The following is a 27,087-nucleotide window of genomic DNA, read 5'->3' as shown; positions in this document are numbered from 1 at the left end:
CCAAATGTGGCCTAACCAGCATTCTATACAGCTGCATCATCAGACTCCAGCTTTTATACTCTATACCCCGTCCTATAAAGGCAAGCATACCATATGCCTTCTTCACCAGCTTCACCACCTGTGTTGCCACCTTCAAGGATTTGTGGACTTGCACACCTAGGTCCCTCTGTGTTTCTATAGTCTTGATGACTCTGCCATTTATTGTATAACTCCCCCCTATGTTATTTCTTCCAAAATGCATCGCTCCGCATTTATCCGGATTAAATTCTATCTGCAACCTCTCCGCCCAATTTTCCAGCCTATCTATATCCTGCTGTATTGCCCGACAATGCTCATCGCTATCCGCAATGTTGTATACATATATTATACATAATATATGTACAAACGATTTATAGGAAAATGTGGGTGGTCTGACGAGTAAATTTGCAGGTGATACAATAATTGGGGGAATAATGGATAGTGAGGAGGATTGTCTGAGGATACAGCAGGATATAAATTGGCTGGAGACCTGGGCCGAAAGATAGCAGATGGAATTTTGCCCGGACAAATGTGAAGTGACGCGATTTGGAAAGTCTACTGCAGAATGAATGTGTACAGTAAGTGATAGAGCCCTCAGAAATATTAGCATACAGGGTATACTAGGCATGCAGATCCACAGTTCCCTGAAGGTGGCAACTCAGGTGGACAAGGTGGTCAAGAAGGCGTATGGTATGCTTGCCTTCATCGGCTGGGGCGTTGAGTATAGGAATTGGAAAATCATGTTGTAGCTGTAAAAGACTTTGGTTAGGGCATATTTGGAGTATTGTGTACAATTTTGGTCACCACACTACCGGAAGGATGTTGATGCCTTGGAAAGGGTGCAGAAGAGATTTACCAGGATGTTTTAAAGTTTAAAGTTCTAAAGTTTATTTATTAGTGTCACAAGTAGGCTTACATTAACACTGCAATGAAGTTTCTATGAAAATCCCCCAGTCGCCACACTCTGGCGCCTGTTCGGGTACACTGAGGGAGAACTTAGCCTGGTCAATGCACCTAACTAGCACATCTTTTGGGTTGTGGGAGGAAATCGGAGCACCCGGAGGAAACCCACGCAGATACGGGGAGAACGCGCAGACTCCACACAGACAGTGACCCATGCCGGGAATTGAACCTGGGACCCTAGCGCTGTGAGGCAGCAGTGCCAACCACTGTGCCACCCCACGTTGCCTGGTTTGGAGCATATGGACGATGAAGAAAAGTTTACCAAACTTGGATTGTTTTCATTGGAGCGTCAGAGGATGAGGGGGGAAGCTGATAGAGGTTTACAAGATTATGACAGGCTTGGATAGAGTGGACAGTCAGAGCCTTTTTCCCAGATGCAAAGGGTCAATTACTCAGGGGCATAGGTTGAAGGTGAGAGGGGGAAAGTTTAAAAGAGATGTAAGGGGCAAGTTTTTCACATACAGTGTGGTGAATGCCTGGATTGTGCTGCAGGAAGAGGTGGTGGAAGCAAACCCTATAACAACATTCAAGAAGCATCCGGACAGACACATGAATAGGCAGAGAATAGAGGGATATGGACCAGGTAGAGGCAAAAAAATATTAGAGAGGCATCTGTGTCGGCACAGACTTGGTGGGCTGAAGGGCATATTCCTGTGCTGTACTGTTCCTTTTTTCACTCTGATCCTGTGCTGACCAGCAGCCTGGAGTATTCGGGGACATCTTTAACCTCTCCTTACTTTGATCTGAGATCCCCACCTGCTTCAGGAAGATGACCATCATTCCTGTACCAAAGAATAGCCAGGGAGCGTGCTTTAATGACTACCACCTGGTGGCTCTGACATCCATCATCATGAAGTGCTTTGAACATGCCACACATCAACTTTGGTCTCCCATATTGCCTAGATCCACTATAGTTCACCTATCACCCCAACAGGTCCACACCGACGCCATTTCCCTGGCCATACACTCAACCTGGAACACCTGGAAAACAAAGGACGCTTATGTCAGACTCCTTTTTATTGACTACAGCTCAGCCTTCAACACTATTATCCCAACAAAACTCATCTCCAAACTCAGTGGCCTAGCACTCGGCTCCCCCCTCAGCGACTGGATATGAGACTTCCTAACCCACAGACCGCAATCAGTGACGATAGGCAATGACACTTCCTCCACGATTACCCTCAACACCGGTGCCCCACAAGGCTGTGTCCTCAGCCCCTTACTATACCCCTTAAACAGTTATGACTGTGTGGCCAAATTCCGTGCCAACTCCATTTTTAAGTTTGCTGATGACACCACCGCGGTGCGTTGCATCCCAAACCATGATAAGACGGAGTACCAGAAAAAGATAGAGAATCTGGTCAACTGGGGCGATGACAATAATCTGTTCCTCAATGTCAGTAAAACGAATGAGATAATCATTGACTTCAGAAAGCATAGTGGACATGCGCCTGTCTACATCAATGGTGATGAAGTGGAGATGGTCAAGAGCTTCAAGTTTCTAGATATTCAGATCACCAACAACCTATCCTGGTCCCTCCATGCCGATGCTATAGTTAAGAAAGCCCACCAACGCCTCTACTTTCTCAGAAGGCTAAAGAAATTCGGCCTACCCATTATGACTCTCACCAATTTTTACGGATGCTCCATAGTAAGCATCCTTTCCAGATGCATCACAGCTTGGTATGGTTCCTGCTCTGACCAAGACCACAAGAAACTACAAAGAGTTGTGAACGTAGCCCAGACCACACGCAAACCAGCCTCCTATCCATTGACTCCATCTACACTTCCTGCTGCCTGGGAAAGCAGCCAGCATAATCAAGGACCCCATATACACCGGACATACTTTCTTCCATCTTCTTCTGTCGGGAAAAAGATACAGAAGTCTGAGGTCATGTACCAACCGACTCGAGAGCAGCTTCTTCCCTGCTTCCATCTGACTTTTGATGGTCCTGTCACATATTAAGCTGATCTTTCTCTTCACCCCATTGGTAACCGTAACAGTATATTCAGCACCCTATTCTTTCCTTCTCCCATATGTACTCTATGAACGTTATGTTTTGTTTGTATAGCTCGCAATAAACTCTTTTCACTGTATACTAATACATGTGACAATAATAAATCAATCTGATATTTAAATGTGTCCCAAAATGCCATAAGGCCAGAGAACGATACCATAATGGCATAGCTTTTTTCTGTTTATTTTTTAATTTTGTGGCTGGGTAAGCTGTAATATGACTGTAGCTTTAATAACACTCGAGGGGCTCACCGCCATCCAGAACAAAGTAGCCTGATTGATTGGCACCCCATCCGCTAACTTAAACAATCACAATCAGCACTGACGCACAGTGGCAGCAGCGTGTGCCATCGACAAAATCACTGCAGCATCTCACCAAGGCTCCTTCGACTGTCCCCTCCAAACCTCTGATCCCTATGGCCTAGAAAGACAAGGGCAGCAAATGCATGGGAACAGCACTGCCTGCAATTTCCCCTCCACATCACACACACCATCCTGACTTGGAACTAGATTGCCTGAAATCTGTGCCCATTGGTTATCGAGCCTTCTGTAAATCACTTTAAATCGGGATTATATAATTTGCAGGAGCTCCCTGGAGGCGGCGGGGGGTGGGGGGGCGGTTTGAGTCAATATTTGAAACAGCAACATTTGAAACATTTTAAGATAAAACATATCAAATTAACCAAGGCTTGCAAATCAGATTGTTGCCATTGTGATGATTCCTCACAGTCTGTACTAATGCATTTTACCCTCAATGACAATATGATTAAAAAAACATTATTGTGACCTGAATAATAGGAAAATATGAGACCATTGTGGTATATTCAGATAATTGGGTGGAGAGAAGATTGCAAGAGGATTGACATCACCATTGGACCTTGGATGTCCTTGTATTTGTAGAAGACTAGCCAAGAATACAATGTAGATCCCACAGGTTTTGTCAAGATGAAATACATTTGCAGATGGTAAATCCTGAAAAAATTCACGTGAAAGGGGAATATCATAGAAATCATAGAAACCCTACAGTGCAGAAGGAGGCCATTCGGCCCATCGAGACTGCACCGACCACAATCCCACCCAGGCCCTACCCCCACATATTTACCCGCTAATCCCTCCAACCTACGCATCTCAGGACTCTAAGGGGCAATTTTTAACCTGGCCAATCAACCTAACCCGCACATCTTTGGACTGTGGGAGGAAACCGGAGCACCCGGAGGAAACCCACGCAGACACGAGGAGAATGTGCAAACTCCACACACAGTGACCCAAGCCGGGAATCGAACCCAGGTCTCTGGAGCTGTGAAGCAGCAGTGCTAACCACTGTGCTACCGTGCCGCCCCAATATATGATGAAATATTATTTTCTTATGGATAAAAAAAGCTGAATATTTTCTGTTGGCTTGCTTATCATTGAAGAACAGCTAGAAGAAATGAATTACCTCACCTTTCCACTGCTAGCGGATATATGTCTATATAATTTTAAGTTTTTAAAATGTATTTATTATTGTCACAAGTAAGGCTTACATTAACACTGCAATGAAGTTACTGTGAAAATCCCCTAGTCGCTACACTCCGGTGCCTGTTTGGGTACACTGAGGGAGAATTTAGCATGGCCAATGCACCTAACCAGCACGTCTTTCGGACTGTGGGAAGAAACCGAAGCACCCGGAGGAAACCAACTGTCATCAGATACAATGATTCATTGGGAGGGAACTCGTGAGGTAGATTCAATTATCAGGCTGAAACTCCACTTCTTCTCATCTTGGATTTTTTCTATAATTTCAACCATGTTCTTATTGAATGTCGGAGCAACATCGAAGAACCGAGTGGCCTACTCCTGCTCCTCATTCCTATGTTGGCATGGATGCAGAGGAACAAATTTGCAAGGATAGACCGAGAGACAATTTTCCTTGGAGATAAGTTGGCTAAAAGGAGATTTGATCGAGCTGTTCAAAGTCATGAGGGGTAGGTAGGGAGAAACTCGTAAAAGGATCAAGAATGAGAGGACACAGATTTCAAGTGGTTTGCAAAAGAAGCAAATGTGATGAGAGAAAAAAACTTTTACACACAGCGAGTTGTTCAGGTCTGGACGCACTGCCTGGAAGTGTGGTGGAGGCAGGTTCAATTGAGCCAGTCAAGACAGCCTTAAATGATTAGTTGAATATAAAGAAAGTGCAGGGATGTGGGAAAAGACAGGAAAATGACACTAAGTCATGATGCTCTTTTGGAGAAAAGGTGCAGACACAATTGGCCAAATAGCCTCCTTCTGCATCATAACAATTCTGTGAACGTACTGAGAGGTGTAAGAATTAGAGACTAGTTATAACCGGAGACTTTAATTATCCGAAGATAGACTGGGATAGTAGTGGAATAAAGGGCACAAAGAGGCAAAAGATCCCAGAGTGTATTCAGAAGAATTTTTACAGCAGCATGTTTCCAGTCCAACAAGGAAGGAGGCAGTGCTAGATGTGGTTCTTGGAAATGAAGTGAAACAAATAGATCAAGCGTGATTAAGGAAACATTTCGTGACAATGATCATTGTGTCATAAGGTTTAGATTGGCTATTGGAAAGGATAAAGAAGAATCCAGAGTAAATATAATTAAATGAGGGCAAGTCAACTTCAGTGGGGTAAGAATGGATCAGATATGGATCAACTGAAATTAAAGTATGGTGTCTGGTCCTTTTAAGGGGGAGCATTTGAAAGGGTCACATGATCTAGGCTGGTCAATCAGGAACTAGCTGGGGCTTCACTTCAACTTATCTGGGCTTGTCCCAGCAGTTAGATCCCGGAGGCATGACTGTAAGCATTGAATCTGCATTGCTCTGTATACAGCTGTTACTGTTAATAAATGTTCTTTGTTCATTAATAACTGGTGGAGCCAAGTTATTACATAAAGGTTGACAGGCAAGACGAAAACTGAACAATGGACTACCTTTAAAGAATAGATAGTTTGGGTACAAGGTGTATTCCCGTGAAAGGAAAGGAAGAGTAAGCAGATCCTGAGTTCCTTGATGACCAAAGAGTCAGAGATTAAAATGATGCTGAAAATGTGTGCTTATGACAGATGTCAAATGGATAATACAATTGAGAACCAGGCTGACTATAGAAGATTCAGAGGGGAAGTGAAAAAGCAAATAAGGTGAGCAAAGAAAAAGTATGAGAAGGAACTGGCAGCGAACATAAAAGGGAAACAAAAGCCTGCTGAACTGGTGGTAAAAGGAGGTGTGGGGCCATTTCAGGACTAAAAGGGGATTTACACATTTTCTTATTCATTCTTGGAATGTGGGCATCGCTGGCTCGGCCAACATGTATTGCCCATGCTTAATTGCCCTGAACTGAGTGGCTTGCAAGGCCATTTCAGAGAGCATTTGAGAGTCAACCACTTTGCTGTGGATCTGGAGTCACATGTAGGCCAGACCAGATAAGGATATCAAATCTCTTTCCCTAAGGGACATTAATGAACCAGATGGTTTCATGGCCATCATTAAACCTTTCATTCCATATTTTTATTGAATTTGTGTTTCAAGATCTGCCATGGTGGGATATGAACCTGGGACCCCAGAGCATTACCCTGGGTCTCTAGATTACTAGTCCAGTGACAAACCACCATGCCATTGTCTCCCCTAAAGCAACAGGGGACATGGCAGAGGTATTAAATGAATGCTTTGCAACTGTCTTTACGAAAGCAGAGGATGCTCTGCAGGTCATGCTTAAAGAGAAAGTAATTCAGACACTTGAAGGGTCTAAAATTGATGAGGAAATGGTATTGGATAGCCCAGCAGTTCTTAATATTGCTAAGACAGCAGGACCAGATAAGATGCATCCAAGAGTACTAAGAGAAGCAAGAGTGAAAATTATGGGGAACTGGCTATCATTTTCTGTTCTTAGATAAAGGGGGTGGTGTCGGAGAACCGGAGGATTGCAAATGTTACAACTTTATTCAAAAAAGGGTGTAAAACTAAGCCTAACAACTACAGGACAGTCAGTTTAACCTCATTGGTGGGGGAAGCTTCTAGAAACGATAAATTGGGACAAAATTGCAGTCACTTGGGCAAATGCCCAATTTAATTAATTGAAGAAAAACCAACACAGATTTGTTAAGGACAGATTTTTTAAACTAACACAATGCGAGAGGGAAATGGTGACGTAGTGGCGATGTCACTAGGCCAATAATCAACAGGCCCAGGTTTTTGCTCTGGGGTGAAGGGCTCAGATCCCACCGTAGCAGCTAGTGGAATTTAAATTCAATTAATAAATCTGGAATTTAAAGCTAAGTTCAGTAATGGCGATCATGAAACGATCATCGATTGCCATAAAAACCAATCTGGTTCACGAATGTCCTTTAGGAAGGGGTTGACACATATCTCCAAACAGTTCTGCACTCTGGTAATGGGATTGCCCATTCAGAGGAAGCATATGCCTTAGGTGTCACCTTGAAATTTTATAGTACATATGAACGGACAAGGGTGGCATAGTTTTAGGGTGATGGAGCAGGAGATCCAGAGGGGATTTGAGAAAATAAAATCATTTACTCAGAGGATGGTGAGAATCTGGAATGCACTGCCTGAGAATGTAGGGGAGGCTGGTAATCTCACAACCTATAAAAAGTATTTGGATGAGCGCTTGAAACATCATAACATTCAAGGATATGGGACAAGTACTAGAAAATGGGCTTAGCGCGCCTTTAGAGATAGCTATTGTCGGTGCAGACTCGATGGGCCCACGGGCCTTTACTTGCTGTATGAAAATACGACTACATGCATTGGAAGCTCTGATCATTTTGTACCCGCACTGAGCAGCCCTGCTAGCAATTCTCAAGGTCTTATTTTACGTTCATGCAGTTAGAATGAGCAATCACGCTCCTCCAGTGCCCACACACAGGCCGGTACTTTATGATCTCGCTCGGGCAAGGCTTGTAAAATCCCGCCCGAGGCCAACGGAGAATTCTGTTCTGCGAGCCTCGCCCGCCCCGATTCCAGGGAGCGCGTGCCGGTAATATTCCAACCATAATCTCTAGCTCATTGCCAGACCATGCAAAGTCTCAGCACCATCTGGACCACTCCCCCACCAACTGACAGCTTTAACTGTTGGCTGGCTCAAAGTGGAAACCACCTGATCTCCTGTCCTCTCCGACAACTGCAATGGACAGCTGGCAGCATGAAAATGTGACTGAAAAAAGAGTCAATCAGCAGCCATGTTCAATCAGCTGACCGATCACTGTGCATCTCCAGTTAAAGTTGCCTCAAAGTTGTGTATTTTCATGTGACTCAATCATGATTTAATGCCTTGCATGTGTTTCCACAGTTCAAAACTTGAGTTCAAACATCGTTTCCTTTCACAACTATCCTGCATCCCTTCTGGTTTCATTTATAGTTTGTCAACCGAATAAATGATTGATGTCTGAAGTAACAGTGATGTGGAAATGCCGGCATTGGACTGGGAGAGCAGATTTCCACTCCATCTGACGAAGGAGCAGCGCTCCGAAAGCTAGTGGCGTTTGCTACCAAATAAACCTGTTGGACTTTAACCTGGTGTTGTTAGACTCCTTACTGTGAAGTAACAGTAACATGGTATCATTGCGCTGTGCTGAATTTTTTCTCAGAGAAGCAGTGACATTGAATCACTTGCACTAAAATCATCACGAAATAACTTGTCACTATTTCACAGTTATTGTTAGTGTAATTTGCCAAGTTTGAAGACACAGTAGCCGGGATTTTACCGTCACGTCCACCCCGGATCAGGGCGGGCGCGGCTCACAGAATGGAATTCTCCACTGGCCTCGGGCAGGATTTTACGAGCCTCGCCTGAATGAGGTCATAAAATACTGGCCAGTGAGTTCTTGCATCTGACAAGATGTTGAGTTTGTATTTCATCCGTATCTAAATACTTTTATAAATAGGATTACAAAAGAATGAACGTCAGGTTTTCAAAATCTATCCAGTTTTCTTTTTAAAGAATGGAGGTAGTAGAAAAATAGGGGAATTAACAAAATGCCAAGATGGAAGTGCAAGGGTTATTTGTGTGAAGGACATGCTTCTGTTTTTAATATCCTTTGCATGGTCAAACTGAAGTTAGAGCCCTGGGCTCTGCAGTAATCCAGCTTTCACACACCACCTATTCAGAGAGACAAAGAGGCTACCCATATTATTCTTTAGTTTGGCAAGTACAACAAGATTGACTTGTGCCGTCCTGGCACACTTAACCAGTGAAACCATTGCCTCTCCCAAACACAAGGTGATGGGGGTGATTTTCTGGCCTCGCTGCACCTGCTGCAGATTGTGCAGAAAATTGCGTGTGGGCCTAAAAACGGATTACACGCCAACCTGCCAAACAGTTTGCAATTGACCCAGTCTCTTCCTACTGGTGCAAACCAGAAGGGTGCAAGGCCGATTAGTATATTTAAAGTAGCATTTAAATATGCTTAGCCCGTTCAACGCCAGTTTCTCTCAGCTCCTGGGTTCATATGAACTTGGGCGCAGCATGAGCCTGGCGAGATTTACTGCTGGCCTCCACTAGTGGAGACCAGACATGATGGTCACGCCAGAGTTTCGGAGGCCATTGAAGCTCCTTGGTAGTGGGGGACATGGCTGGGCAGTGCCCATCTGGCACACTGTCAGTGCCCAAATGTCAGCTAAAGGGGTGTGGCCTGAATGGGGGTGGGGCCTGAGCCATGATGGGGTTTATGATGGGGGGGGGGGGGGGGGGGGGCATGACTAGGAGCTATGAAGGGAGGGCATGCTGGGACTTATAGAAGTGGGGGGCATGTCAGAGGTCATGAAGAGGGACCCATTGGGAGGGCTCCAGTGCCTCGATGCCAGTGATCCATGTTGGGGGAAGGGTTGGGGAAGTATGCTGTCGATGGGAGGGGGTTGTCACAATGTCCATGGGGTGTGAGGGGGGTCTCCCAGTGCACTGAGAGATCAGGGCGCCCTTTCAATACAGTTCCTGATTGCTTTGCAGCCAGGCTCACTGCCATGTTTAGGCCCCGTCCCTCCCAGCAACTCAACGCTCTCCCAGCAAATGACTAAGTGTGGGATAATTGTGGTCCGGTCCCTGCTGGTCACTCCAGTTTTCTCGCCATTATGACACTCTGATCATTCTTTGGGAAAATTCCGCCATTTCTGCATAGCCCAGCCAAAAGTTCTTATAGATTGGTATACAGCTTCATGACAGATTCCAAGGGTGGGTATAGAAAGGGAGACTCACAGTATATATCATGAACTTTATGTACCTATTATGTACCAACAGAAAATGTGAATAACTAAAATACCCTCAATTTACACTAATATACCATTTGTGGAGAACTTACATTCAGTCATCACTCCAATCCATTGGAATAAAGAACTATCAGATACATTAGCCACTAATGGATTCAGAATCTATCACCAGCAGCTTCAGAATGGTGAACTTTTCAGCAGTTACCAAGTAAAAGATAATAGTTCACTGAGGACATCAAAGGGACTGGACTCCAGGATATTATGTTACTCGATTTTATGTAAATGTGCCAATCATATGACGCAGATTAGTAAAACAAGAACGTGGGTTCTTTATTTGAAAATAAGATTAAATACATACAATGTTAACTTGGAGGACAATATACATGTCTGACTTGTACATCTGCTGCTGCATTCTGAGTACAGAGTGTTGGGACTACTACATCATGTCTCAGTGCTTGTAACTGACAGCAGTTTAAGATATGCTCCCTTAAAGGAACACATACATCATATCACAACACAGGATATTATGTAAAGAACAAAGATGTCTGCTGCAGCAACATGGAAGATGTCATATTTAAGTTTAGATGTATTTAGTAGATACAAACACACAAAATAGGAACAAGAAAAGACTATTTGACCCTATGGGCGGGATTTTATGGCCTCGCTCCAGCGAGACCGGAAATTCCCGCCTGAGATCAACGGAGATTTCTGTTGTTGGATTCCGTGCTGATTCCGTGGTGGGCAAGTTGGTAGAGTTCTGGCCTATGAGTCTGCTCTGCCATTTACTCTTCAATAAAGGGTCAGAGAGGTGGAAAATGGGTTTTATAGGGTGTGATTCCTCAATGCAAGCACATAGATTTCAGGGTATTCTAGGGGTAATTAATGAAGCCGCCTAATAGAAAATAAATGGGTCTTTGCTTAATCAGGAATTTGATTACATACTATATATAATATGACAATGACATAGGAAAAGACTGGTCCACCCAGCCCATCCTACGCAACGACTCAGGCATCACAATATCTACAATCCCCAGCTTTTCCTAAATCCATGTAAATTCTTGAATGAAACCAGGGCCGGAATTGTCCGGCTGTTCACGCTGCACTGCTGCCAGCGAGAGCGGAGAATTTGGCGCCCAGTTCACTTCACTTCATCCAAATCTGGGACAGTAGAATCCCAGCTGCGGGCGAGATCAGAGAAGCCGGCCCCAGATATAAACCCAGGCCAATTAGGGGGCAAAATACAGCAAGTTCCTCTCCAACTCCAGCAGATGATTAGCATGAATCCAGGAGATCACTCCGGCCCTGAATAATGTGATAGAATACATACCATCTGAAGAGGGGAATCTCTGATCTCAGCCAGAAACATGTTCAATTCACACGTTAGAATTCTATAAATGGCCCAGCAGTCTGTTCCACAGCTCCCGACTGCCTGGCAAAAACACATTGATTCCACCACTTCTAAGTCTATATGGGTACAGGGTTGATTTTATTTGCTCCTGAATTCAATTAAAATGAACGTCATCAGATTGGACATCATAATCAGTGTTGTGAAACCATGTTTTGTATCAAAAAATTATTTTCAATTTACTGCCGGAAACTCTTAATTGATTTTTTATAGAAAACTATAGCCACCTTCCAGTGACTTGGGAACAGATCAAATGTGGCTGCACGTGTGTATCACTGTACCTTCTACATCCCAAAAACATTGAAAAGGAGACAACCTGTCTGCAAAGCCGCACTGACCTTGTAGGAGTAAGAATGGCAACCATCTTCTCTCCCATTAGCAGAGCATCCAGACAATCACTTGGGTACTGAACTGACTGGACACAAGCCATTAGACTTACCCATTTGGACAATGGGATCCTGGCAAAGGAAGGAATTCCCAGCCATGATCCAATCAATTTACAATTGGAATACAGTAGCTGGGACCAAATTTGGGTCACAGCGGAGTTGGAGAGAGGTCACGTGACAATCCAACCAATCCTTTATCCTGTTTAAGAAATTGTTTTATCTGCAGAACAGGACAAACCACTGAGATGCTGAAGGGGCAAGCCATTAAATGTATTCTTTCTTTCTCTCTCTTCATGAAACTTGCAAGTTTTGAACACTGTCTGCTGATATTGACTATTCAGGTGCTGCAAACAGAGATTTCAGAAAGAATGACATCCAGTGCTGCTGTCTCCAGAAGAACAGATAAATCATCTTCCTACATATTCAAACTTCCTCGATACCAAAAGCAGCAGGACCACAGAGTCCAACCTGAAGCCAGCCAAGTCACCAACCTTCAAGAGTCATATACACCTTTACTTCTACTGCACTCTAAATGGCTTTATCTATTGTCCCCACTCAGTAATCCATTTGTGTGTATGTGCATGAACTTTGAGTGTGTGTGCGTGAGAGGAGAGAGAACATTTTAGCCGTCTTATATTTATTTGGATTGGGTTAAGTACAATAAAAATTCTCCTCTTTTCCTTTTGAACAAGCTCAAGAAGACCCGTGTTATGGATATGGGAGGAAGGCAAACTAACGTCCTTTCACTTTTCCTTGCTGCCTGTCTGTGAGAAGAGACATTCTATTTTTGAACTAGACTGTGGCGTGTTTCGCTGAAGCTTCTGTTTGTGAATTCTATTTTAAAGTCACTCATAGCAAACTCTCTTTAGAGAGAAGTCAGAGGTATCGTTTATTCATACATTTAAATTTGGGGAATAGACACCACAATTACACACTTACGCACACTTATACACACACACACGCGCGCGAAGGAGATAGGAAAGAAAAGAGTTTTCCAACTAGGAATAGCTTGGTACAAAAAAAAACAGAGGAATATTAATTAATGTGAATGTTAGAATCCAGTGATGGCTCCTTCATGTAAGAGTTAAGGTTCAGGTGGAATCAACTAACTAAAAGCAGGAGTTGCTGAATTACTTCAAAATTGCTGATGATTCAAGGTTAGGTTGGTATACAGAGACTTGGTCTTCCCTACGGGCGATGAAAGAAATCTTCCAGAGAACCAAGCATTGAGGAGGTTTAGACTTGAGGCATAGTTTGTTGTACTTTGTTGTTAACCTGGAGCCCTGCTTTGGTGTTGACAAGCTGGATATTAACAGCAGATTGCTGTGGGAGATCAGGAATATAACATTAAAACTTTCCAAAGGTTATTGGGGCTTAGGTCACATCGTGTTGCCCCATTGATGAGTCAGTTTCAGGTTAAAAACCCATTTCGATGTCTCTGGTCAAAATTCATCATTCACATCAAGCAATTGAGGGTGGCAATTAGTGCCTCAGTAAGAAGTTTAACAACACCAGGTTAAAGTCCAACAGGTTTATTTGGTAGCAAAAGCCACACAGTGTGGCTTTTGCTACCAAATAAACCTGTTGGACTTTAACCTGGTGTTGTTAAACTTCTTACTGTGTTTACCCCAGTCCAACGCCGGCATCTCCACATCACAATTAGTGCCTCCACAGGGATAATGAGTTTTGATGGTTCTCTCTTTGTAGTAAATCCAGACCGTGGAGACAGGTTGCCTGATTCTCCCTTGTTTCATCGATTGCAACGGATCCACAAAATTATAGTGTTACGATATGGAGGTGATTTTTCCCTCTGCTCAATTTTGGAACCATCCAAAGGGATATACCTTGCCTCGTAATCTTGTACGATTGTGTGTGAGGTAGTAGGAAGTTACTGGTTTTCATAAATTAAAGCAGGATCTGAGACTCTATCATGAACAATTAACAAGTCTTTATTTTTAAACTGGTGATAACCTGATTAAAACAATTAACAAACTGAATAAAATCCCAATAGAATGCTGTTCCAATATTACAAGGCTCCTTCAGGAATAATGAAACAAATCATTACAGAATTCAGTCACTCACAGCTATTATACAACCAGTCGTCTTGGAAGTATGAACTTTCTCCAGTAACGCTCCCGCCTGGAATACTTTATGAGTTGATCTCTCTCTCTATTTAGATGGTGATTTTACAGTCATAGAGGTTTACAGCATGGAAACAGGCCCTTCAGCCCAACTTGTCCATGCCGTCCCTTTTGTTTAACCAATAAGCTAGTCCCAATTGCCCGCGTTTGACGATATCCTTCTATAGTCATCTTAACCATGTAACTGTTTAAACACTTTTAAAAGACAAAATTGTACCCGCCTCTACTACTACCTCTGGTAGCTTGTTCCAGACACTCACCACCCTCTGCGTGAAAAAATTGCCCCTCAGGACCCTTTTGTATCTCTCCCCTCTCACCCTAAACCTATGCCCTCTAGTTTTGGACTTCCCTATCTTTGGGAAAAGTTATTGACTATCTAGCTGATCTATGCCCCTCATTATTTTATAGATCTCTATAAGATCATCCCTCCGCCTCCTACGCTCCAGAGAAAAAACTGCCAGTCTATTCAGCCTCTCCTCATAATTCAAACCATCAAGTCCCGATAGCATCCTAGTAAATCTTTTCTGCACTCTTTCTAGTTTAATAATATCCTTTCTATAATAGGATGACCAGAACTGTACACAGTATTCCAAGTGGGGCCTTACCAGTGTCTTGTACAACTTCAACAAGATGTCCCAACTCATGTATTCAATGTCCTGACCAATGAAACCAAGCATGCCAAATGCCTTCTTCACCACTCTGTCCACCTGTGACTCCACTTTCAAGAAGCTATGCACCTGTACCCCTAGATCTCTTTGTTCTATAACTCTCCCCAACGCCCTACCATTAACGGAGTAAGTCCTGCCCTGTTTCAATCTACCAAAATGCATCACTTCGCTTTATCTAAATTAAACTCCATCTGCCATTCGTCGGCCCACTGACCTTGATCAAGATCCTGCTGCAATCTGAGATAACCTTCTTCACTGTCCACTATGCCACCAATCTTGGTGTTATCTGCAAACTTACAAACCACAGCTCCTAAATTCTCATCCAAATCATTAATATAAATGACAAATAACAGTGGACCCAGCACTGATCCCTGAAGCACACCGCTGGTCACAGGCCTCCAGTTTGAAAAACAACTCTCTACAACCACCCTCTGGTTTCTGACATCCAGCCAATTTTGTATCCATTTGGCTACCTCGCCCTGGATCCTGTGAGATTTAACCTTATGCAACAACCTACCATGTGGTATCTTGTCAAAGGCCTTGCTAAAGTCCATGTAGACAACATCAACTGCACTGCCCTCATCGACCTTCTTGGTTACCCCTTCAAAAAACTCAATTAAATTTGTGAGACAAAAATTCAATCAAATTTGTTTTCCACTCACAAAGCCATGCTGACTGTCCCTAATCAGTCCTCGCCTCCCTAAATCCCTGTCTCTCAGAATACCTTCTAACAACTTACCTACTATAGATGTGAGGCTCACCAGCCTGTAGTTCCCAGGCTTTTCCCTGCAGCCCTTTTTAAACAAAGGCACGACATTTGCCACCCTCCACAGTCTTCAGGCACCTCACCTGTGGCTGTCGATGATTGAAATATCTCTGCTAGGGGACCCGCAATTTCCTCCCTAGCCTCCCACAACATCCTGGGATACACTTCATCAGGACCCGCGGATTTATCTACCTTGATGTGCTTTAAGACTTCCAGCACCTCCTTCTCTGTTACTTTTACACTCCTTAAGAAATCACTATTTATTTCCCCAAGTTCCCTAACATCCATGTTTTTCTCAACAGTAAATACTGATGAGAAATATTCACTTAGGATCTCACCCATCTCTGGTGGATCCACACGTAGGTGACCTTGTTGATCCTTAAGAGGCCCTACCTTCTCCCTAGTTTTGCCCTTTATGTATTTGGAGAATCTCTTTAGATTCTCCTTTGCCTTATCTGCCAAAGCAATCTCATGTCCCCTTTTTGCCCTCCTGATTTCTGTCTTAACTCTACACCTACACCCTCTATATTCTTCATGGGATCGACTTGATTCCAACTGTCTATGCATGTCATGTGCCTCCTTCTTCTTCTTGTCCAGGGCCTCAATATCCAGAGTTATCCAAGGTTCCCTACTGCTACCAGCCTTGCCCTTCACTCCAAGAGGAATGTGCTTACCCTGAATCCTAGTTAATACATTTTTGAAAGCTTACCAGATGTCCCTTTGCTTGCCAACAGACTCCCCCAATTAACTTTTGAAAGTTCCTGTCTGACACCATCAAAATTGGCCTTGCCCCAATTTCGAATTTTAACTTTTGGGCCAGAACTATCGTTCTCCATGGCTATCTTAAAACTAATGGAATTTTGGTTACTGGTCACAAAGTGATCCCTCACTAACACTTCTGTCGCCTGCCCTTCCTTATTTCCCAAGAGGAGGCCAAGTTTTGCCCCCTCTCTAGTTGGGCCATCCACATACTGAATGAGAAATTCCTCCTGAATACTCTCAATGAATTTTTCTCCATCCAAGCCTTGAATACTATGGCTGTCCCAGTCAATGTTGGGAAAGTTAAAATCCTCTACTATTGCCACTCTATTTTTCTTGGAGTTATCTGTAATCTCCTTACATATTTGCTCCTCAATTTCCCGCTATTTGGGGGCCTATGGTATCAAAGTGATTTTTCCCCCTTCTTATTTCTCAGTTCTACCCACATCGACTCAGTGGCCGAACCCTCAGACATATCCCTTCTCAGTACTGTCGTGATGTTTTTCCTGATCAAAAGCGCAACTTTCCCTCCTCTCTTACCTCCTGTTCTATCTTTCCTCTGGCATCCGTACTCTGGAACATTGGGCTGCCAGTCCTGTCCCTCCCTTAGCCATGTTTCAGTAATAGCGATAATATCTCATGTACCCATGTACCCATCCATGCCCTGAGTTCATCTGCCTTGCCTGTCAGGCCTCTTGCATTGAAATAAATGCAGTTTAATCTGGACTTCCCTTACTCTTTGTCCTGCTTTTGCCTGACCTGTCAGGTACTAGGATTGCTGACACTGTCTATACTACTAATGTGCTCTCTTTAACTTCTGTGCTGTCCTCAACCTTCTCTTCTGTCTCCCTCCTGCCTTGGGTCCCACCGCCCTGCCAAACTAATTTTACGAAGACATACATATAACTGAAGGATTTACATGAGAGCCTCACCTACCCTCCTTCCGACTCAAGAGGTGGCAAGCATACTCTGACAGTTATCCCCCTTGTCCGGGTTTATATACCTGAAATTACTTCACAGTAGTCCTGTGATCTGAGTGGCTTGAGACTGTCAATAACCCTCACATTTGAATTCCATTGGTTATGTGTCACTGCTTGCTTGCTTTAATATCATGGTCCAATTCAAAGCCTGTTTTGGTTAGATTGGAACACTGATTGCTAGGCTTTGATACGATGTTGCAAAAATCGACTTCTTCAGCCTGCTCTCTGCATTTTAAAATCCATGCACAAAAACACCTGCTCTTAAAGAGACAATGCTATATGATTTCTTCTTTTTGTTTTAGTATTTCTTTTCACTATTTACATTTGTCAAATTTCACATTTTAATCTTACATATGCAACTTCACAACAATAAGTATGAGATTCCACAAGGATATGGGTTGAGCTTTCTCTTGTTTTACTTGATGTTTCCAGAAGTATTACTTGTAAGATATTGGGTTCATGTCACACTATTTGTAACTCCCACAGTTGCGTGGACCTGCAGAGTTTCACTGGCTGTCTTGTCTGGAGACAATACACATCTTTTTAGCCTGTCTTGATGCTCTCTCCACTCACATTGTTTTGTTTCTTAAAGACTTGATTAGTTGTAAGTATTCGCATTCCAACCATTATTCATGTAAATTGAGTCTGTGTCTTTATAAGCTCTGTTTGTGAACAGAATTCCCACTCACCTGAAGAAGGGGCTTAGAGCTCCGAAAGCTTGTGTGGCTTTTGCTACCAAATAAACCTGTTGGACTTTAACCTGGTGTTGTTAAACTTCTTACTGTCCAGAAGTATAGCCAGCTTATAAATCATGTGACCTGTCGCAGCCATGTTTTCTAGTCTGGCAAAGTCCATTTTTTAAAATAAGCAGAAAGTAAGATTTGATTTAAACAATTTATAATCTCTTTCATGTATAATGGACATGGTACCTGTCTTATCATGTCTTTTATGGTCAGAACACAAACAGTTAAAAAAGTTTATTTGTTAGTCACAAGTAAGGCTTACATTAACATTGCAGTGAAATTACTGTGAAATTCCCCTAGTTGCCACAGTCCAGCTCCTGTTTGGGTCAATGCACCTAACCAGCATGTCTTTCAGAATGTGGTAGGAAACCGGAGCACCCAGAGGAAATCCACACAGACATGGGGAGAATGTGCAAACTCCGCACAGACTGTGACCCAGGCTGGGAATTGAACCCGGGTCCCTGGCGCTGTGAAGCAGCAGTGTTAACCACTGTTCCACCGTGCCACCACCCCCGACTCACAGAATTGGCAAGTATACCCTCTTCAAGAAAACCTGTGTGGACAAAAGTAGAGTGTGCAAAGAGGGGATTTATTCCCAATCCTAAATGATTTTTGGAAGTTTCATCTGGGATTGAATCCACAGGCAGATAACAAATTGGAAGTGGGAAACTAAAATAATCCCTAGAAGTATATTTAAAAAAAAATTCCTTACCACTTTTCATATGGTTTGCAATGCATTTTAAAGGGCATTTAAGACCCAGGCTCATTGCTATGGGCCTGGAGTCACATGTCAACCAACCAGGGCATTAGTGAACCAGATGGGTTTTTAACAATAATCACCAATGCTTTGGTCATCATTAGACTTTTAATTCCAGATTTCTATTGACTTGAATTCAAATTCCGCCACAGTAGATGCTCCCCTGGTTCCCCAGCGCATTACTCTGGGTCTCTATGGATAACTAGTTCAGTGACAATATCAAGATGCCACTACCTTGTCTTCTGTTAGTTTTGATCATCCAGGTGCTGAAGACAGGGATTTGAAAAAGAATTCCAGCCAGTGCTGCTGTCTTCAGAAGAACAGATAAATCATCTTCCTACATCAATAAGCTGCTTTGACGCTGAATCATCAAGACCACCAAGTTCAGCCTGAAGCCCAGCAAGTCACTAACCTCAGCACTCTGAATTGCTTTATCTATTGTCCCACTCTATAATCTAGTGTGTATGTGTGAAAGAGAGAAAAAGTCAGAGCATTTTTTATTATTTCACTTCAACTGGGTTAAGTACAATATTAGCCATCCTCTTTACTCTGAAAAGATGAGAAAATCTGTCTGATCACCTCTTTATGGTCACAGCATATACGCAATTAAACACTTGCCTAATTGCCAAGTATATCCTTTTTAAAAAAAACCTGTTGCAGTAAAATGAGGAGAGGGGAAGAGAGGAACCAGTAGACCCCCCCTTCTGACCTGATTATAACATTGGCATTGGATTTTCTCACTATTTCAGATCTGAAAGACCCATATCCATTAGCTTAATCATAGAATCATACAGTACAGGAGGAGGCCATTCGGCCCATCTAGTCTGTATCAACTACAATCCTATCCGGGCCCTATCCCCATAGCCTCATGTATTTACCCTAGCTTGTACCCCTGACACGAAGGGGCAATTTAGCTTGGCCAATCCACCTGACCTACACATCTTTGGACTGTGGGAGGAAACCAGAGCACCCGGAGGAAACCCATGCAGACACGGGGAGAATGTGCAAACTCCACACAGACAGTGTTCCAAGCCGGGAATTGAACCCAGGTTCCTAGCGCTGTGAGGTAGCAGTGCTAACCACTGTGCCACCGTGCCGCCCTTAAGCAAGAGAAACAAGTCTGTGTGGATCATTTTTGTATTTAAATCTGTATGGGACCTTTTTTCGCCTTCCATTGTCACCAACCACAACTGTTAAACTGGCTGATTATTTACAAATACATTGTCCAGCTAGTTTCACTGTTTTTTGGTGCCTCTGGTTATGCAGGTTTATGCTCCTGATGCCTTTCCTCTTACAAATGGTGCATTACACTTATGAACGAGATACAATCTGACATTGCCAAACTGCACAGTGCCACAGGCAGAAGTAGATAGTTATCTATCTGTACAGATACAGCTCAGATTTCTATCATGCATAAAGAGCTGTAAAAGTGAGAAGGCTGAAAGTGTGGGCTGAGAAAGGAGCGATGGCAAATCAGCAACCAATTTTACACCTTGCATGGTTCATTATCACCCATTTTTTGGCCAGTGACGGAAGTCACAATTACCCCGGTAGTCGAAATCTCTAGGTCATGATGTTGTTGAAAGATTGTTTTGCTGTAACTACGCTGCACACACACTTTAGCTGGTGGTATTCTGAGAAAAACTTTGCACTAAATTACCCAAAGTTCAGCAAAGATTTACTAATTAAGATTTTATCTGTCACTGCGACTGACCTGTGAAAGTGAAAAACAAGTTATTAGGAAACCCTTAAGGATTTCAAACATGAAACACTTTGGAATAAAAACTGAAAGGTCAGGCAGTGACTTCATTTCTGCATATTTATAGAAAAAGCTTCAAAATGTTTTTATGCTAAAACAGTGAGCATCAGATCCTCACCAGTCAGCTGTTTGGTTTACCACCCTGTCTAGCACATCTCAAGTCTCTGTTTTATTTCACCCTTTATTATCGTTTAGCATTCATTCTTGAATTGCTTTTTCTGTCAATATTTCTTCCACCTTCTTATATTGTTGACCTTGCCCATTCACTCTGCTGAATGATATACCTTTCCGCCTGCCTCCTCTTCCGAGATTTCTGTCCTTCAGTGTCTCACCCAGGTCTTCTTCCTGGCTTTAACACTCATTCATTTTCTGCATTAGTTGCTGTCCTTATTTCAATAACACGCTCTGTCTAACATGGCATCGCAGCCTTTTCGAAATGGCATCCTATAAATCTTCCTGATCCTTCACTGCCTCACAATGACATTACAGTCAGCAGCAAGTTGCAATTCATCTACAACAAAACTCAAGACCCTTTACGTTACGAGTGGGAAACCATCAAAATATATGCCACCGTGGAGCCATAGATTCTTTTAAATCATAGAATCATAACAGTGCAGAAGAGGCCCTTCAGCCCATCCAGTCTGCACCGATGTGTGAGAAGCACCTGACCTCCCACCTAATCCCATTTACCAGCACTTGGCCCATAGCCTTGAATGTTATGACATGCCAAGTGCTGTTTTGTTACAGAAAGAAAGATATTCAGCCCAACATGCTTGTGTCAGTTCTTTGAAAGAGCTATTCTACTAGCCTCATATTCCTACTCTTTCCGCACAGTCCTGCAATGTTTTTCCCCTTCAAGTGTTTATCCAATTCTCTTTTGAATGTTACTATTGAATTTGCTTTCACCGCCCCTTCAGATAGTGCATCCAGATCATAACTGTCTTGTATATAAAACTTACTCCTCATCTCACCTCATGCTCTTTTATTAATTACATCAAGTTGTAGCCTCCAGGTAACAATGTGTTTTAGAGGAAACAGTTTCTCCTTATTTAGTCTAACAAAGCCCTTCAAGATTTCAAACACTACTATTAAATCTCCCCGTAATTGTCTCTGCTGAGTGAAGAATACTCCTACTTTCTCTAATCCTTCCACATAACTGAAGTCCTTCATCCTTGGCACCTTCCTAGTAAATCTCTTTTGCGTCCTCTCCAAGGCCTTATCATCCCTTCTGAAATATGGTTTTCTAGATACAATACTCCAGCTAAGACCTAATTTGCAATTTATAATATCTCCCTTGCTTTTCTATCCAATGCATTTATGAAATCAAGGACTGTATAAGCTTCTCAACTTGTCCTTCCACCATCAAAGATTTAGTTATATAAACCTCCAGGGACGGAATCTTATAGCCCCTCCTCCTAGTCGGATCTTCCAGTCCTTCCAAAGTCAATGGAGTTCTGAATGGCTTGCTGTATTTTCTGGCCCCGCCCCCAACACATCGGGCCAGAAAATTCCATGCCAGGTTTCTCTGTACTTCCACCTGCTTTAAAATTATATAATTTAGTGTATATTTTCAGTCTTTCTTCCAAAATCCATTGCTTCATAATGCTTTAAGTTTCATCTGCCACGTGCCTGCCCATTTCAGTGTATGCGTTTCTGATGTCTTTTCACTGTTCATGTGCATTACCATTTTCGTAACATAGATAGGGCTAAGCTTCCAATTTTGTGCTCCCAGTACGTAATGCACGCAACCAGAATTGTGAAGTCAAAAATTGCACCTCTGTAACTTCCCATATCATTGTAAATTATAAGTAGGTATTACTTATGTAGATACATGATATTTAATCATATATCGAAACATGAAAATGTGTTTTTAGCCTTGGTAACACCGTCGTCACAGAACTCCATAGCATGAAAGGAGACATAGGTATTTCAGTCTTCCCAAACAAAACTTATCATAGAAACTCTACAGTGCAGAAGTAGGCCATTCGGCCCATCGAGTCTGCACCGACCACAATCCCACCCAGGCCCTACCCCCACATATTTACCCACTAATCCCTCTAACCTACACATCTCAGGACTCTTAAGGGGCAATTCTTTTTTTTAACCTGGCCAATCAACCTAACCCGCACATCTTTGGACTGTGGGAGGAAACCGGAGCACCCGGAGGAAACCCATGCAGACACGAGGAGAATGTGCAAACTCCACACAGACAGTGACCTGAGCCGGGAATCGAACCCGGGACTCTGGAGCTGTGAAGCAGCAGTGCTAACCACTGTGCTACCGTGCCGCCCCGCTTATCCACCCTGCTTACACAAGCTGCCCCTCTCAAAACTATCTACTGAAACACAGTTTTTGTAGTTTGTCGATGACCTAACCCAAATCTTGAAAGAGATAAAATTACTCACATAGTGACACTAGATTTCTCAAAAGTCTTTGTCAAAGTTCCTCATGAATAGCTCTTGTCCACACTTTACTACTATGGGACCTATGGAAGCAGAGGGATATTATTAAATTGGACTTTGCATTTCCTTACCAACCAAAGGCAAGGAGTAGTCCATAATGGGGAATCATCTTGTCCCAGAGACGTCCTCCCTGGAGTGTGTTGGTACATTCACTTGATGTATATAAATGATTTCCCCAATGTACTATAAAAACAGGGTGTGACTATTTGAAGATGCTTGCATGGTTTACGCATCAGGAAAAACTCAAGTCCTTATTAATTTGCTGCAAGATGATTTTCTGGAATTGCAAAAATGGCAAGACCGATGGGAGATGACACTTAATGCCGAAAAATGCTATATCATGTGCATTCCAACAAAATTGATCCATCAACAGACAGCTTTAAGTTCTATAATAACATTTCCCAGCAAGTAGATACACAACTGTATGGAGATCGTATGTTCTCCCCGTGTCAGCATGGGTTTCCTCCGGGTGCTCTGGTTTCCTCCCACAGTCCAAAGATGTGCAGGTTAGGTGAATTGGCCATGCTAAATTGCTCCTTAGTGTCCCAAGATATGTAGGTTAGGGGGATTAGCCATGGTATACGTGTGGGGTTACGGGGATAGGACTGGAGAGAAGGTCTTGGTAGATGCCCTCTCTGAGAGTTGGAAAAGACTCAATGGCCAAATGGCCCCCTTCCGCACTGTTGGGATTCTAACCATACCTGGGTGTTAAGCTGAAAAAACTATCTTCAAATGGGGATTGCACATTCAGCGGGTAACATTATAATTAAGCTGGCATGCAATGATGGTGATAAGTTTTAATATTTTGTATCTTATGCATGATGTAACTCTAATCAATAGTTGTGAGTGGATAGAGTTAACTTCTATACCTTGATTAGTATATGTTAACTACTTGTAATCAAATCTGAAACTATATCTGCTTGTGTAATCCCAAGTTCTATACTCTGGCTGGCCACTAGCTTCTCGGGTCCTAGCTATATAGCTTGATTAAAACAGTAGTTATGAAAACTCTGTGACTTGGCTTGGCTACTTAAAGGGAACAAAGAGCAAAGTTGTAATAAATTAAAAGGTTGAACACCAAAAAACCCCACAACACATGGGTTCACAAAATATTCAACAGTCTTTCTAAAAAAAAGTTAACAATTCACTTTCAGTATTTCCAACATGCTTAGAACTATCACTTTGTACATAGTTCAATATCAATCCACTCACTACATGAAGAAAATCCTCTATTTGTTAGACCAAACAATGAAACTGCAAAACATACTGGAGTTCATACTATGTTATATTATGTGTTCATTTCAATTCTATTAAGTGACAATAAACTAATATCTGACACTAGAACAGCCAGTCCTGAATCTTATGTTTTTTAGGAGAGAATTGCTTGCAACTCTGTATATTTCCCTGTACAAAGCAAAATAAATAAATTACAATCAATGCATTCATGGCATGAAAATAGCAGGGAGATGTATTTTTGCAATTTTGCAAGTTCATTTAATTTATCTAAATTAAATGAACTTGCAAAATTGCCAATGCACATTGGTACGGAATTTGGCAACATAACTTATGCTTAGTCAGTATATCCAACAACCCATAAGCTCTCAAAAAGCTGCTGGAAAAACATAAACAGATGTGACACCTTTAAGGCAAGCAGCTATAAATGGAGCAATAACTACTTCAGTCTTTCAAAAAGCTGAAAAATAGTTCTTTGAAATGTGTTAGCCTTTCCAAAGTCTGTGTGGGGGAGTGGGAGGAATTGACAGGCAAAAATGAAGCAGATGTGAAACAGAGTCTATGGACAATTGGAAGAATGGCGCAGTGACTGGGGATGTTTTAAGCTTGGCAAAGTGGATATGCCGCTCACTGAAGTAACTATGATGATGGGTGCACTCCAGGGCATTCACAATAAACTGTACACCATACTGTCACAAGATGGCAGCTAAGTCTAGTATTGTGTATTGTTTGCATTTAGTGAAGATGACATCATTTAAACTATGACTCTAACCTAAATATTGTTCAGGCAACCCAACAATACCATAAACAAGGTGGATGATCCAAGCCTGCACTGCGTTATCTTAAAGATGGGGAAGTCCAGCACATCAGTGCAAAAGGGAAGGCTTAAGAATTTGCAACCACCTTGAGCCAGAAGTGCCAAGTGGATGATCCATCTTGGCTTCATCCTGCAGTCTCCAGTATCAGAAATGTCAGTCTTCAGCCAATTCAAATCACTTGATATGAAGAAACAGCTGAATGCACTGAATACTGAGGAGGCTTTGGGACCTAGTGATATTCCAGCAACAAAACTGAAGACTTGTATTCCAGAACTTGCTATTCCCCTAGTCAAGCTGCTCCAGTAAAGCTGTCTACCCAGTAATCTGGAAATTGCCCAGGTCTGTCCTGTATACAAAAAGCAGAACAAATTCAACTCATCAGTCTCCTCTCAATCATCAGCAAAGTGATGGAAGGTATTGTTGACAGTGCATTCAAAAAGCACTTATTCAGAAATAACTTGTGCACTGACGCTCAGTTTGGGACCTGCCAGGGCCACTCAGATCCTAACATCATTACAGCTTTGGTCTAAACATGGATGAATGAGCTAAAATCAAGAGGTGAGGTGAGATGAGGTGAGGTGAGAAAGACTGGCCTTGGCATCAAGGCAGCATTTGACTGAATACATCATCAAGTAGCAAAAACAGAAAATGCTGGAAAATCACAGCAGCTCTGGCAGCAACCTGTGGAGAGAGGATAGAGCTAATGTCTCGAGTCTGGATGATCCTTTGTCAGAGCTGGAGCCCTAGCTGAACTGGAGTCAATGGGAATCAGGGGAAAACTCTCCACTGGTTGGAATCATACCTGGCACGAACTATGGTGGCTGTATTTGTTGGAGGTTAATCATCCCAATCCCACGGCATCACTGCAGGACTTCCTCAGGTTAGTGTCCAAGGCCCAATCACGTTCAACGGCTTCATAAATGACCTTCCTGCCATCATTAAGTCAGAAATGGAGATATTCATTGATGTTCGGCACCATTCGCAACTCCTCAGATACTGAAGCAGTCCATACCCATATACAGCAAGACCTGGGCAACATTCAGGCTTGAGCTGATAAGTGGCAAGTTACATTCACACCACACAAGTGCTGGTCAATGACTATCTCCAATAATAGAGAATCCAACCATCTCCCTTTGATTTTCAGTGGCATTACCATCACCGCCCCCCCCCCCCCCCCCCACCCCCCGACCCCCACGACAATGTACTCATCCTGGGGATTACCATTGATCAGAAATTGAACTAGATCAGCCATATAAATGCTGTGGCCATTAGAACAGGTCAGAAACTGAGAATTCTGCAGAGAGTAACTCAGCTCCTGACTCCCCAAAGCCTGTCCATTATCTAAAAGGCACAAATCAGGAGTGTGATGGAATACTCTCTACTTTCCTGGATGAGTGCAGCTCCAATGACACATGAGAAGGTCAGCACCATTCATGCAAAGCAGCTGTCTGACTGGCATCCCATCCACCAATTTCAATACTCACTCCCTCCACCATTGACACACAGCGCGTACAATCTGCATGATACACTGCAGAAACCCACCAAGGCTCCTTTGGGCAGCACCTTCCATGCCTGCAGCCTCTACAATCTAGAAGGACAAGGGCAGCAGATGCATGAGAACGCCACCGTCTGCAAGTTTCCCCCAAAGCCACACAGCATCCTGACTTAGAACCGTACCGGCATTCTTTGACTGTTGCTGGGTCAAAGTCCTGAAACTCTGCTAACAGCACTGTGGGTGTAGCAGTTTAAGAAGCCAGCTCACCACCACCTCCTCAAGCGCAATTAGGGATAGCAATAAAAATGCTTGCCTCACCAGCGAAGCCCACATCCCATGAAAGAATTTTTTTAAATGATAGAATCGCACAGTACACCACATTCAGTTGCAGCGATCCTGATACGATCAGCTCAGTCCTGGGACATAGAAAATTAACTGCTTCTATTCAAAGGAGGAGCTAAAATATGCCAGTCAGATGACCACTTGACAGTCTGTATTT

The 27,087-nt window shown here is 42.9% G+C and overlaps 1 protein-coding gene across 1 annotated transcript in view; it reads right to left on the bottom strand.

The window, feature by feature from the left end:
* The window catches only part of mgat5b (alpha-1,6-mannosylglycoprotein 6-beta-N-acetylglucosaminyltransferase B), a 911,118-nt gene that overhangs the window by 566,189 nt on the left and 317,842 nt on the right, over positions 1–27,087 (bottom strand). The window contains 1 exon segment of the mRNA XM_078225993.1: positions 383–403. Within this exon segment, the coding sequence (XP_078082119.1) occupies positions 383–403 (21 nt within the window).

This window comes from Mustelus asterias, chromosome 12, assembly GCF_964213995.1.
Source record: "Mustelus asterias chromosome 12, sMusAst1.hap1.1, whole genome shotgun sequence".
Taxonomy (NCBI): domain Eukaryota; kingdom Metazoa; phylum Chordata; class Chondrichthyes; order Carcharhiniformes; family Triakidae; genus Mustelus; species Mustelus asterias.
This window is presented reverse-complemented; position numbering and strand designations above follow the sequence as displayed.